The 14,264-nt window shown below is 49.0% G+C and overlaps 1 protein-coding gene across 1 annotated transcript; it reads right to left on the minus strand.

Annotated features, from left to right (window-relative positions):
- Positions 1-7,054: 7,054 nt before the first annotated feature.
- Positions 7,055-13,999, minus strand: LOC102146369 (NADH dehydrogenase [ubiquinone] iron-sulfur protein 5-like). Its single transcript, XM_005585366.3, has 2 exons — positions 13,963-13,999; positions 7,055-7,537 (listed from the first exon to the last, which is right to left on the minus strand). Exons 1-2 carry the CDS (start codon positions 13,997-13,999, stop codon positions 7,185-7,187), a joined length of 390 nt encoding a protein of 129 aa, XP_005585423.2. The 3' UTR covers positions 7,055-7,184.
- Between the last annotated feature and the right edge of the window lie 265 nt (positions 14,000-14,264).

Raw genomic sequence — 14,264 nt, forward strand, 5'->3', positions numbered from 1 at the left:
CCTTGAAGTCAGAGTGAGCTGTGTCTCCCTCATCTATGAAGCCCAGACCAGGGCCTGACACATGGCACAGGTTCAGCAACAGTTAAGGTGAACTGAGTTAGAGGATGCCTTAATAATATACTGGCTAACATATATTCTGTGCATATTCTGTGCCAGGCTCTGTTCTAAGCATTTTACATTTTGATCCTCACAACAACCTATGAGCTAGATATTATCCCTTTTTAAAATGCAGAAACAGGCTAAGTAACTTGCCCAAAGTCACACAGCTAGTAAACAATGACGGAGCTGGGATTTGAACCGAGGCTACCTGGCTCTAGAACCTATGTTCCTTTTTTTTTTTTTTTTTAAAGACAGAATCTCGCTCTGTGGCCCAGGCTGGAGTGCAGTGGCGCAGTGGCGCGATCTCGGCTCACTGCAAGCTCCGCCTCCCGGGTTCAGGCCATTCTCCTGCCTCAGCCTCTGAGTAGCTGGGACTACAGGCACCGGCCACCACGCCCGGCTAAGTTTTTGTATTTTTAGTAGAGACGGGGTTTCACCGTGTTAGTCAGGATGGTCTCAATCTCCTAGCTTCGTGATCCACCCGCCTAGGCCTCCCAAAGTGCTGGGATTACAGGCGTGAACCACCGCGCCCGGCCGGAACCTGTGTTCTTAACTCCCACATTACCCGCAGCCCCGTGGGTTGGGTCCATCCATTTTGCCATATCTGCCACCACGAATTTCCTCCCCCAGCTCTCCCACTTGCCCCTATCTTCTCCCAGCTGAGCCCAGGCCCAGTGCAGCTCAAAGAATGGAAATTCTCTTCCACCCGCCTCAGCAATCTGCCTCCCCCTTTTCTGAAATAAAGCCACCGCCACACCGAAGCCACCGCCGGATCTCTTGCTTATTTCAAGTCCTCCTAAAGCTTGTTGAGTTCTTAACTTATTAAAGATAAGCACATGGAAATAGGGAGCAAATCTCTTTATTTATGACATAATCTCCAGCCCAGAAAAGCGGCAGGAACAGTGTTGCCTATATTAGGGAACCAATAGGAAAAAAATCAATTAGATCCGCCAGAGCGTTTCGCTATTAACTTTCTTCTGATGTTTCTCTTAAGGCTGATCATGGGGGTCTCCACTAGCAGCCGAGGTGGAGAAGAGAGGAGAGCTTTGTAGGAACAGAGGAAGGAATGTCACAAGGAAGGCAGCCGACCAGGCTTCCAGACAGACAGGGGAATCTCTTCATCATGGTCTCCATTTAACCTCCATGTCTCTTGCTGCAGTTTCAGTTGGTGTCTTTAAGGGCAGGGGAGTCAATTGGTCACTGTTGGCTTCTTGCAGACTTGAACCCCAAGTCTGACCACATTTTTGCAAGACCCATCGAGGGAAGGATCCTCCCTTTCTGAAAGAACTATATCTGGAGGGGCTCTTCTTGGCTGATATTTAGTAGGGTCTTCTGCCTCAAACAGCCCCATGCGGCTACCGCATGAGGTCTTCACATCCGGCTACCTGCCTCCAGGAGCACTTTCTATGCTATCTCCCAGAGATAGGGCTCACCCTTATTCCTGAGAGCCTCTGGTGAGGGGGGTGCTCTCGCTCCCATAGTAACCCCAGAATTCATCTCCTTAAAGGCTGGGGATCGTGGCTTGTTCAGTAGTTTTTCTTCAGGTTCAGGCATGTAGCAGGGGCTCAATAAATATTCACAGAATCAATAATTATTATAAAAGCCCCATTGATGGAATTCTCGCTCTGTACCAAGGCTGAGAAGGGTGATTTGTCACCCGAAGATCCCTTTGTTGCTCCCTGAACCGACAACCCAGAAAAGCCTGCCAGTTTTGTTGTTTTGTTTTTCCTTGTCTTGCTATTTGGCCAGAAGCAGCAGTAGCAGCAACTCCAAGAAGTAAGTATTACTATTATCATTATTTTTTGAGACAGGGTCTCACTCTGTTACCCAGGCTGGAGTATAGTGGCACAATCATGGCTCACTGTAGCCTCAACCTCCCCAAGCTCAGGTGATCCTCTCACCTCACCTTCCCAAGTAGCTGGGACTATAGGCATGCACCACCACCCCTAGCTGATATTTGTACTTTTTGTAGAGATGGGGTTTCACCATGGTGGCCAGGCAGAGGAGGAAGCTGAGTCAAGGAGAAGTAACTTGTCCAGGCTAATAAGTGAATTAGATATTCTATGTCCATCCACTGTTGGTCATTAGGAAGTTCTTCTTGAGGTCTAACCTAAACCTTTTCTGTTTCAGCAGCACTGGCTCCTTCTTAGTCCCATGGAAGCACAGATCAGCATCATTGCCCCTGCAAACTTCTCTCAGCTTAGGAGAGTCCACTTGCTCTTTGCACATTGTTGACTTGAAATGAATATTAAACACCAAACCTCATAGAGGCCAGCCCTGCTGGGCGGGCAATGAACCAACCCTCTTTATGCCTGTTCATTATTATAATTAATATTGAGCTGAGGTTGGTGACGACCTCGCCCTCGCCAGGTATTTGGGCTATTTTAGCAGCTTATTCAGATCAATGACAGACAGCTCTGAATAGATAAACTCCCCGCCATCCAGACGAATCAATTGCAACACTGCCGTCACAACAAGCCCAAGAAATCAATCTGATTTCAGGCGACGTGGTAACTCAGTGCTGGGCAAGCTGATTTTAATTTCCGCGTGGCTGAGACCCAGCTTCCTCTGCTCACTGGAGCACCCCTCTTTCCCAGTTGATGCTCTGTGCACACAGGTGCCCAGGGCCCTCAGAGGACTCAGGCCAGGGGGGCAGCTACATGGAGGACAGGGTAACCAGGAAGCTGTGTTACTTTGAGGAAGACTCTTGAACCCCCAGACCCAGAAGGAGCTGACTCAAATCCACTGCTGGGATCCTTGTTTTGCTGGCTTCAGCTTCGATTTTCCGCTGCCCTTTGCAAAAAACCAAGCCTGGAGGCCTTTCTGGGCTGCCTCCCAAATCAAGCAGCTGAGATAGGTAGGCTGCCTATCTCAGGCACCAGGACAACTGCCCTTCTTGGTCTGGGAGATTGAGTTTGTCTGGTAGGGCAACAAAAAACTCATCAGGACAGATGCAGTCATGTATTGGGTGCCTACTTTATGCCCAGGCACCATGCTAAGTAGTTTATACACATCATCTTCCTAACCTTTGTGACAGCCCAAAGAGATCAGTAGCGATGATCCACATTTTGCAGGGAAGGAAAACAAAGCTCAGAGAGGTTAAGTAACTTGTCCTGAGTCACACAGTTTCTAAGTGGTAGAGCCTGGATTTGAACCCATGTGTATTAGACTTCTGTGCCTAAGCTTCAGCCACCACACTCTCCTAAAGATGACATCAGAGGTGCCCATACTCTCCCCCTGTCTAGATATTGCCTGGTTAAGTAATTCCTACTTGAGAGAGGAGGAAGCAGATTCTGAGAGGACAAGCCAGCGCATTTCCTCCAAGCTCCCAGGGAAGGGGAGCCTTTCTCATGAATTCTTACAATCAGCAATTGTTCCTTGAACTTTCATCTCAATGCTTCAGGTACTAAGTAGAGGATGTTGAGGAATGGGAGGGTCAAGAGGCTGAGCTGGCCTCCTTCCCACACCCCAGCTCTGTACCACCCCACTTCCACCCCATCCCATTAATAGGTCTAGATGGTGAGGTGAGGGGCTGGGACAGGCAGCAGTGTGTTAGGAGATGTGGCTTTGAAGTCAGCAGATCTGGGTCCAAATTCTAGCCCAACTACAACTTATTTGTTGAATACACCTGGGCAAATCTCTTAACCCCTTGGAACTTCCCTCATCCTGTCCATACAGTGGGGATAATATTACTCAAACCACAGGTTTGAGGATTAAGAGGGAAAATTGCATGGGAAGTGCCTGGTATAAAGTGGGTCCTCAATAGGCGTTGGGTTCTTTCCCCCTCTTGTCCCTGCTCTTTCTGAAACCCCATGCCTTGGGTGCCCAGTTCTGAATGGCGGAGGTCAGGGCATTTCAAATATGTTTTAGCCAAGAAACTCTTTTTTTTTTTTTGAGACAGAGTCTCGCCTGTCACCCAGGTTGGAGTTTAGTGGGCGATCTCACTGCAACCTCCACCTCCCAGGGTCAAGCGATTCTCCTGCCTTAGCCTCCTGAGTAGCTGGGACTACAGGCATGCGCCACCACGCCCAGCTCATTTTTGTATTTTTAGTAGAGATGGGGTTTCACCATGCTGGCCAGGCTGGTCTTGAACTCCTGACTTCATGATCCGCCTGCCTCGGCCTCCCAAAGTGGTGGGATTACAGGCATGAGCCACTGCGCCTGGCCAGCTAAGAAACTCTTTAATCAAAAGACACTTTATGAGGATGGCAAGGATACAAAATAGATAAAGGGGGAGTTGGTCAGATGGTGATAGGGGGCTGGGAGTTCTCCTGGCTTGAACCCCTCTCTCACCCGGGGCCCCATAGCAGCCGCTCAAGTGCTTTCCTCAAGCTCTGGGCCACTGTGTAAAGGGCTGCCTCACTCTTAGGTATCTCAGGTCACGGGCTTCTCAGGAGCTCAGAAGTGATCACATCTGGTGATTTCTGGCTCCAACACTATCTCTCAGCCACCAGCTACCTTGAACCTGTTCTGGATTCAGGGCATGACAATTTAGGTGCCAAATAGGCAAAGCTGCTTCTGGCCATAGGGAGGCTGTATCTGGCTGCTCCAGGTGGGAGGTGGGGTTGGGCATCACAGCTGGGAGAGGCATAGATCTGGGGAGGGGTGGGCAGATGACCCAGGATTGTGCAGGGGGTCTCCATCCGTCTTGGGCAGCAATGGACTTGCAGGCTTCCATGGGAAGGAGATGCCTGTTCACCAGGCTCAGCACTTAATATCCTCCCCGAGGGAGGCGGGGACCACAGGAAGCGGAAGCGCAGTGGGGAGAGTGACATACAACACCATACAGTGAGCAAGTGACAGAAGTGAATTCAAACCCAGGCCTGTGGACTCCAGAGGGCTGGGGCTGCCCTTCACTCTCTCCTGTCCATATAGTGGTTGTCCTCTACCCCCAGCTCTCTGCAGAGAATTATCTATCAGCCCTTTCACCCACCAAACACAGAACATGAAGAGATAAACTAAAATTATAGCAGGAGGGAATAGGATTAGCTACTGGGAAGGACTTCCTGACTCATTAGCTGGTCTCTAGAATAGGTTATTAGAGAGGCAGTGCGCGCTTTCTCTCTGGAGGGATTTCAGATGGGGCTTCAGTTCAGCTGGGTCCCTGTGGCTTCCACTTCCTGAAAGCTACTGAGAGACAAGCTGACCCCTGATGTGTATGGCTTTGTTTTTCGTAACGTTTATATTTTGAATAGGTAATACCTGTACATGGTTCAAATAATAAGGGTATAAAAGGTTGTTCACTGAACTCTCCCTCCAGCCCCCATCTCCAGGTTCCCCTCCCCAGAGGCAAGCAAAGTTACCTGCTTCCTGTCTAGACATATACAAGCAAACACGGACACATATTCTCTTTCTTGAGTCCTATTTTTAATACACAAGACATAACATCCCCTGCAAGCTCTTCTGTGCCTCGCTTTTGTCACCTGACAATATATCTTGGAGATTACTCCGAATCAGTACATAAAGAGCTGCCTCACTCTTAGGTGTCTTTTTATGGTCACGGACTTCTCAGGAGCTCAGAAGTAATCACATCTGGTTTGATTAGCTTCACATTTCCATTTACAACCTCCTCGCCCAGAGAGGGCAAGAAACCTCTCCAAGGTCACGCAGCAAGGACTAGGGACGCGCAGGGCTTCTCCCCCTCCTCCTCCTCCGTTCCCAGCTCCTGTCTCCCACTACCTCAAGGCTGAGCGCCGCCCAGGCGACCAGAAGGGAGGGGGGAGGTCTCTAACTGAAATGCCCTCCGTGCTGCCCATTTGCGATCGGCACCTGGAGGGGCGCGCGGTGCGCAATGCGGGCGGGACCGTGGGGCTCCGGGTGCGGGCGGCGGCTGAGTGCCCACGTGGGTGCAGGCGAGGCCGGGCTGATTCCTCCAGAACCCCGCGCCTCGTGCTTCCCTGTAATGAGCTCCCAGGGCCCGAGGTGAGCTTCCTGGGCTGCTCACACGGCAGCCGCCTGGCAACAAAGAACACGGGGACTTTTTTCTTCCGTGCCTGACAGCTCATTAGAAGAATTAATTTACTCTAGCGTTTGCAGTTTAAAGGACATTATTTACTGGTTAATTGTTGTTATTACAAAATGTTAAATATCATTATTTATTTCCCAGGCCCTGATAACTTTCTGACAGGAATTTATTAGGTGAGACTATATCACCAATAGGCACCCCTGTGCGGGGCAGTCTAAGGGTGGGGGGTTTGCCCCTAGGCCTAGCTCTATAGGCAAGGCTGACACTCCGAGGGGCAGAACAGGAGGGGCTGCACCCTGGCCCACCCCAGGACAAAGGATCATTGTCTCCTCCTCATCCCCCATTTCTGCCCCCTGATGTGTGTGTGTGTCAGCGGGGCCGCGGGGAGCTGGCAGACAGGGGATATGCCTTGCATAAACCTGCAGTTTAGGGGTCAGGCTGGCAGTTACCAGAGGCCCAGCAGCCAGAATGAGGTCCAGACTTTGGGTCTTTCCTTTAAACAGTTATTTCCAAGAATGTTCCCCTCTCCTGAACACACAGAATTGAAGAGCTGGAATGAAGCCAGGTGGTCCGCTGGTGCTCAGAGCACAAACCAGTGGCCTCCAGGCTGTAAATGGCCTATGGACTTGAGTTTGACCTACTCAAGAGACTTCACATAAAAATCCACTTCCTTTGAAAGATCAGACAATCTTGCCACAAGACTTGACCCACAGTCTTGCGTCAATTGGCGATGATCAGCTGGCACTGAAGGGCAGTGCTGTGCAAGGAGCATGCCTGCTCTCCAACAAAGGGAGGGTGCCACCTTCCCCCTTTGTTGCTTCTCTACATTATTTTCCTGGCCTCCGTGGGCATTCAAGTTTTCAAACCCAATCTACTCTAATGATCACATATAGATGTAGAAACTGAGCCCAGACAGGTTAAGTCTCTGATGGCCAGGACCACAGCCCCAGTCTACTTTTCTTTTCTTTCTTTTTCTTTCTTTCTTTCTTTTTTTTTTTTTTTAGGATGGAGCAATCCTTTATTTTTATACACTTTGACAAGGAGGTTTTCCATAAACAACCTTTATAGTGGAGAACAGAGAACAGGAAAATCAACCTCCAGACATCAGCAGCTGCTCTGCTCAGGGCCGAGGCTCTTCCTTGCCAATGTGGTGAGACGGAGGGGTGTCCTTACCTTCCTTTATCAGCATATCCTGCTGTTTCCTGATGGTACCCATCATTTTCTGCCGAAGCAAACACTCTACGAAATCATCATATTCTATCTTGCACTCTTTCTCTGCCTGGATAACGCTGATTCCATGGGCACATTCTATCCATTCTTTTTCAAAAGCACGGCATCGAGCAACAATCTTGTAGGGCTGTTCAGCACTCTGGATTGTCCACCATTGACCTATGTTAAGGCTGAACCTTTGCTGGATGTCCAAGAAAGGCACAGCGATCCGATACTCGTGTCCTTGTCTTTCTCTGGCCACCGCTTCAGAAAGACCCCCAGTCTACTTTTCACCACACTGTGCTGCCCCCTGAATTTCTCTGCTCCCACCTCCTCTGGGTCCAGTTTAGAGTGAGTTCAGACAGGGAGCACAGGTCTTCAGCAGCTTCAGAGGCAGGAACAAGAAGCAACCTAGTGAGAATTTACGAGGATCATGGCCTTATAAATAGCATCTACTTATTCATTCAGCAAACAGTGTCTGGGAATCTACTACGAGACGTATTAACATGGTTAGGACCCAAATTGTGTTGTCAAGGATATTAGTCTGGGGACACTGTTCATGAAGCAAGTTACACAGTGACAATACAAGGAGATGTCCGAGTAGTAGAGGCATAGGAAGATGGGATTGGTGGGGCTGGAGAGAATTCATCCCTCATGCAGTGTTTTCTAGGCTGGGTGGACGGCCTGCATCCTCAAAGACAACACATGTGTCTTATTTAATTCTCACAACATGGTGGATTGAAAATATTTGTCATCAGCTGATAAATAACGGCTATACCAGGCTTCAGACTCGCTGTCTAGATTCTTCCCCCAGGGTGGACGCTTGCAAGCCACTGCAGCCCTGAGGACCTTCTGTTCTAGCGGGTGGCACCCTTGCCAGTCTGTTGACTGGCAACCACATCTCACAACCAGGCTGATTACCCTCATTTTACAAGTGAGGAACCTGAGGCTCAGAGACAGACGAGAGAAGCTGGGTGTTGACGGGTAAAATGGGCCCTGGGAAGGAGAGAGAATTGTTGTTTGAGACCAACACCCAGCCTCGGGAAATGTGGGTCTTGCTGCAGACTTCAAACAATGACCCTTTAGACAAGGTCTTGGGTACCATCCTTTCCTCCCCGGGAACCTGACAGCAGTGGGTAGCCTCAAGAAAAATGTGGAGAACCAAAGGGAGATGAAAAGTTCTTTGAAAAAGTATGAAAACGGGTTCAATGGAGCCATTATTGCTGCTGTACTGTATATTATTATAAAGCTATTTCTGCCTGGCAGCCTGGTTTATGTTAGACCCTACCTCACTGCGTCCAGGTTACAGGCCCTAATTCCTCGTCTGGTGAGACAGAAAGAGACCAGCACTATTGGAGTGAATCCTGAGCTGATTCAGAAAGCGTACAGCTTGAGGAATTTTTGTTTGTTTGTTTGTTTTTTTGAGACGGAGTCTCGCTCTGTCTCCCGGGCTGGAGTGCAGTGGCCGGATCTCAGCTCACTGCAAGCTCCGCCTCCCGGGTTCACGCCATTCTCCTGCCTCAGCCTCCCGAGTAGCTGGGACTACAGGCGCCGCCACCTCGCCCGGCTAGTTTTTTTGTATTTTTTAGTAGAGACGGGGTTTCACCATTTTCGCCAGGATGGTCTCGATCTCCTGACCTCGTGATCCACCCGTCTCGGCCTCCCAAAGTGCTGGGATTACAGGCTTGAGCCACCGCGCCCGGCCCAGCTTGAGGAATTTTACAGATTCTCAGAATATCAGGGCTTGCTGTCCTTTGGAGGTCTTCACCACCCCCCTCATTTCATTTTATTGCCATATTAAATTTTTAAAAATTTAATTCACTTTTGGAATAGGTGATACGTGCCCAAGGTGCAAAATTCAAAAGGCGTAAAAGAGTATACGGTGAACGGGCTCTCCCACTGCTCAGAGGCAGCCAGTGCCAGCAATTGCTTCTGTTTCACTGTATTCAAAAATAGCATTGTATCTCTTTTCTGTTCATGTAGAAAATACAGTAATTCCTGCAGAAGAAAGTAAAAAATCATATGTAATCCACTATTTGGAGTTGAACATTGAGTATTGTTCACATTTTTGGTGTTCACATTTCAGCCAGCCGTTTCTCTTTGCATAGATGCATGCATCTGTAGTCACAAACTTGCATAACCTGGTTTTATTACTTGTTTACATTAAATGTGATTCTTCAAAAATACAGATCAGAGAGGATACAAACTAAACTGATAACAATGAGTACCTTGGGGAAGAATAATGAGGTTGAGTAAGGATTGAAGGGAAATTTTTTAGAATGAAAATATATTGATATAGTACTTCCTGTTATTCCTCTGGAATCTGATTTTAAATGACTAGATCAGAGGCTGCTATTTAATCAATCCTTTATTATTGTGGTTTTAAGATGTTTGCAAGTCTTGCTATTATAGATAAAGCTGAGATGGACGTTTTTGTATCTTTTTGTAGGTTGGAGCAAAAGTAATTGCTGTTCTTGCCATTGAAAGTAATGGCAAACCCAATATATCTGTGCACACTTATCTAGTTTTCCTTCGGGGTGCTTTAAGAAATGGAACTGGACGGGCGCGGTGGCTTAAGTCTGTAATCCTAGCACTTTGGGAGGCCGAGTCGGGCGGATCAGGAGGTCAGGAGATCGAGAACATCCTGGCTAACACGGTGAAACCCCGTCTCTACTAAAAATACAAAAAACTAGCCGGGCGAGGTGGCGGGCGCCTGTAGTCCCAGCTACTCGGGAGGCTGAGGCAGGAGAATGGCGTAAACCCGGGGGGCGGAGCTTGCAGTGAGCTGAGATCCGGCCACTGCACTCCAGCCTGGGCGACAGAGTGAGACTCCGTCTCAAAAAAAAAAAAAAAAAAAAGAAATGGAACTGCTGGGTCAAAGGTGGTGTATACTTTACGGCTTTTTGATCCATCACGTCAAATTTCCTTCCCTCTGGGCTGTCCCAATCTCCTGTTCCATCAGCAGAACCTGCCCCCTACTCGCACATCAGATTTGTTCAACACAGCACACATGTAAGGTCTGTGAGATAGTGAGGCAAACTCATGGTAGGCTGGGACAGCTTCTTCTCGGGGTGAAGAACCCTAGAATGCTGGCAGCAGCCCAGAGGGACCTCAGTGGCCAAAGGGAAAAGTAGGAGGAGCAAGGAATGGGTGTAGAACCCCCAGGCAGGTGGGGCAGGGTCCTCCACCAGTCCAAATCACAAGGCCAAAAGTTGTACAGCAATAACCCAAGGCTGGACCTGGATCCCCACCAGGGACCTAAGTGCCACCTTCTGCAGTGGCACCGCAGAGCTAAAAACACAGCCGAGATGGTTCCTCTTGGAGTTCTTCTAGCTCATGAGAGTTACATGGCCTCAAGATCATGTGGACATGGAGGACCTTCTAGGACTGGCTCCAACTCCTGTCTTTTCTAAGTGTCTCAGATTTGATTCCAGGTCTCCTCTTTGCTTCCAGGTGCTTGTCACTGCCCAATACTTGTGGGTGTCACCCACAGCCTTTGTACTCTTAGATTCTCTGGCAAGTTGACCCCATTTCATTTGGAAAACTTCAGAAGAAATGGGGCAGACACAAGATGGACTTGCTGATTTAATTGAAAAGATGGTATTCTGAAAGCACCCCCTCCCCTCTGGAGCCCAGCATCTTCACAGTAGCTGAGGTTTCCTCTTGATGGGGCGAAAAGAGAAAGCCCAAGATTGCATCTCATTGGTGAGATGAATAATACATTTGAAGCATCTCACAAACTGTGTTTGATCCGCCTAAAGCTTCAACCGTTAACGTATTTCTCTTTATCCCCAGCAAGGGAGGGCTGGGAACTGTCAACATTTTCCTTTCTGCCTAATTTGTGCCTTCTACATAAAGAGAAAAGCAGGGGCTGGGGGAGGGAAGGAGACAAGAAAGGGAAGGGTGACACACACTCCCTGGAACAATGCAGTGAGTCACAGGACTGGGTGGTGTTCCCAGGGCCTGGGAACACTGGGGGTCATCAGGACACAGCAAGGGGTGGTTGACTCTGGGGAGAGGGGCTATGCTATGTGTGCTGGGACCTGTCTGCAGGACTGTATGCCCCTAAGAAATCAGTCCCTCGGAGGGTTCGTCTCCTGTGTTTCTGGTGGGAAATCAGAGGTGGGAAATTGAGCCTTGCCAGTTGCCAAGCACCAAAGATGCTTCCTTCATCTCATGGGAAGCAGAGGGTAATGGTGTTAAAAACTGCCCCTAACTGAGCTCAGGAACAGCACTGTGCCTGTGTTTTTACCAACATGCTTCCAGTCACTCTGTGTCTCTCTGCAGGCCGACCTTAGTGTTAAGGATCCTATCCAAGGTCACGCTGAAGGTAAGAGTCAGGCTACCTGGTCCAGAAGTTCACATTCTTAAGTGCAGTGCCATTCTCCCCCTCCCCGAGTCTCCATGACTTTGCCTACCTAGGCTCCTATTCTGGAGTAGGGTGGTTACGAGCAGACTCTGGAGGAAGGGGGGTGTGTTCTGAATCCTCTCACCAAGCCTCACTGTCCTCGTGTGTAAAACGGAGGTGTTAACAATAGTACCGACTCCATAGGATTGTGGTGAGATTAAATAAGTAAATATCCTCCGGTTCTCAGAGCAGTTCCTGGAGCATGGGACACACTGTGTGTATTAGCTCGTTTGTATTTTTCCCACTTCAATGAGCTGGTCTACGTGTGTATAAGCTCTTATTCCCAGCCTATTCTATTCCACAGTCTGGGAGCAGCCACTCCTCCCAGCTGGCCTTGAACCTATTTCATCTCCCCTATTGGGACGATCATCTCTGTTTCAATTCACATTATTTCCTAGCCCTCTTCCTCCCCTATCCAGCCTGGTTTGGGGCCCCACCGTCAGACCCTACCACATAACCCTCATTCCTAGAAGCTTCCCTGAGATCCCCCCAGAGTACCGTTGATGCATATTTCACCAGGTCTTTTGCGTGAGTTCTTCTTTTTTCTAAATTAAAAAAATTATTGGTTGGTTTGTTTGCTTTTTAAGAGATGCGGTCTTGCTGCATTGCTTAGGCTAGATTCGAACTCCTGGGATCAAGTGATCTTCCTTCCTCAGCCCCTGAGGAGTTGGGACTACAGGCATGTGCCACCATGCCTAGATTAAAATTTTATTTTTAATTGACAAATAATAATTGTATATATATTTATGGGGCACATTGTGATGCTTTTGTTTTATTTTTATTTTAGAGACAGGGTCCCACCATCACCCAGGCTGGAGTGCAGTGGTGCGATTATAGTTCCCAGCAGTCTCGAACTCCTAGCAGTCCTCCCGCCTCAGCCTCTTGAGTAGCTGGGACCACAGGCGTGCAGCACCATGCCTGGCTAATTTTATTTTGTTTTATTTTTGGTAGAGATGGGGGGTCTTGCTTTGTTGCTCAGACTGGTCTCAAACTCCTGGCCTCAAGTGATCCTCTCTTCTCAGCCTCCCAAAGTGTTGGGATTACAGACATGAGCCACTGCGCCCGGCCTGATGTTTCAGTATATGTTTACAATGTAGAATGATTAAGTCAGGCTAATTAACAAATCCATCACATGATCTCACTTAAATGTGAAATCCAAAAAAGTTAAAGTCATGGAAGTAGAGAGTGGAATAATGGTAGCTGGGCATGGTGGCTCAAGCCTGTAATCTCAGCACTCTGGGAGGCTGAGGCAGGTGGATCACCTGAAGTCAGGAGTTTGAGACCAGCCTGACCAACATGGAGAAACCCCATCTCTACTAAAAAATACAAAAAATTAGCCGGGTATGGTGGCGGGCGCCTGTAATCCCAGCTATTCAGGAGACTGAGACGGGAGAATTGCTTGAACTCAGAAGGCTGAGGTTGCAGTGAGCCAAGATCGCACCACTGTACTCCAGCCTGGGCAACAAGAGCAAAACTCAAAAAAAAAAAAAAAAAAAAAGAATGATGGTTACCACAGGCCCAGGGAGGGGTTGGATAGGGAAAGGGGAACTGTTAATCAAAGGGTACAGAGTGCGTGATTTCTAATAGGTCCTCTCATTCCCATGGACTTTGCTGATTTGGGTGGCTCTTTTATCTCCTGTAATGGCCAGTACAGAAGGCGTCCATTCCCTTGGTAACCAGCCGCACACTTCCGCATGTGGGAAAGCACCAAGAGACATGACATCTCTGGGAGGGAAACAGAGCAGATAGTCCCCACTGGGGAAGGAACAAGGGACCGAGGAGAGAGAGAGATGCTCCTAATAACTAGCAGTGCGTCTCCATCCTAAGCCACTCATTCCTGTACTTCAGTTTCCCAGCCTCCTTCCTCTGCCGATCCCCTGTGGGGAAGCTGCTCATTGTGTCCACCCTTAGTCCCCCAAGCTGCAGCTGTGAACTGGGCCTTATGTGCAGCAGCCAAGAGGCACCTCAGAATTCCCAAGTTCGGAACAGAAGGAAGGAGTCTGCCAAAGCAGGCGGTGAAACTAGATTTTGGGGAGGACTTCAAGTGTGGTTGGTGAGAGGGTGGTCCTGGGGAAGGGAGACCTCTCTCTTCAGGGCAAGGCAGGCCTGGGGTCCCAGTAGCCTGGCCTGCATGCCTGCCCAGTGCCCCAGAGCCCTTCTGTTCAGGCCTGGCATCCCACAGAAGTGGCATTCTGCTCAGGAGCTCAGAGCACAGACAAAGAGGCGTGCATTGCCGGGAATTGATTTGCGGGAGCAGCGGGGGCTTTCTCTTCCTCCTTACTTCCCTGGTCTTTGATCTCCTGTCCTCCATAGTCCATTTCTCCCCCTCCTTCCCTTGATTTCTTCCTCTTTCTCTTTCTTTAGCTGAATCATAGCCGCTCCCTAGAAGGCAAAGGCTGGGGGAGGCAGTTCTTTGTCCTCTTTTTCCCTTAACTAGGTGGGTCCTCGCTGTCCAGATTTCAGCCTTCTACCCAAGTCATGAGGCAGGATTTGGCCCATGGGGAAAGGATACACACACACACACACACACACACACACACACACACACACACATTTCCAAGGCAAGAGCTGAAACAGAGGCAG

Source organism: Macaca fascicularis, chromosome 16 (genome assembly GCF_037993035.2).
Source record: "Macaca fascicularis isolate 582-1 chromosome 16, T2T-MFA8v1.1".
NCBI classification, from domain to species: domain Eukaryota; kingdom Metazoa; phylum Chordata; class Mammalia; order Primates; family Cercopithecidae; genus Macaca; species Macaca fascicularis.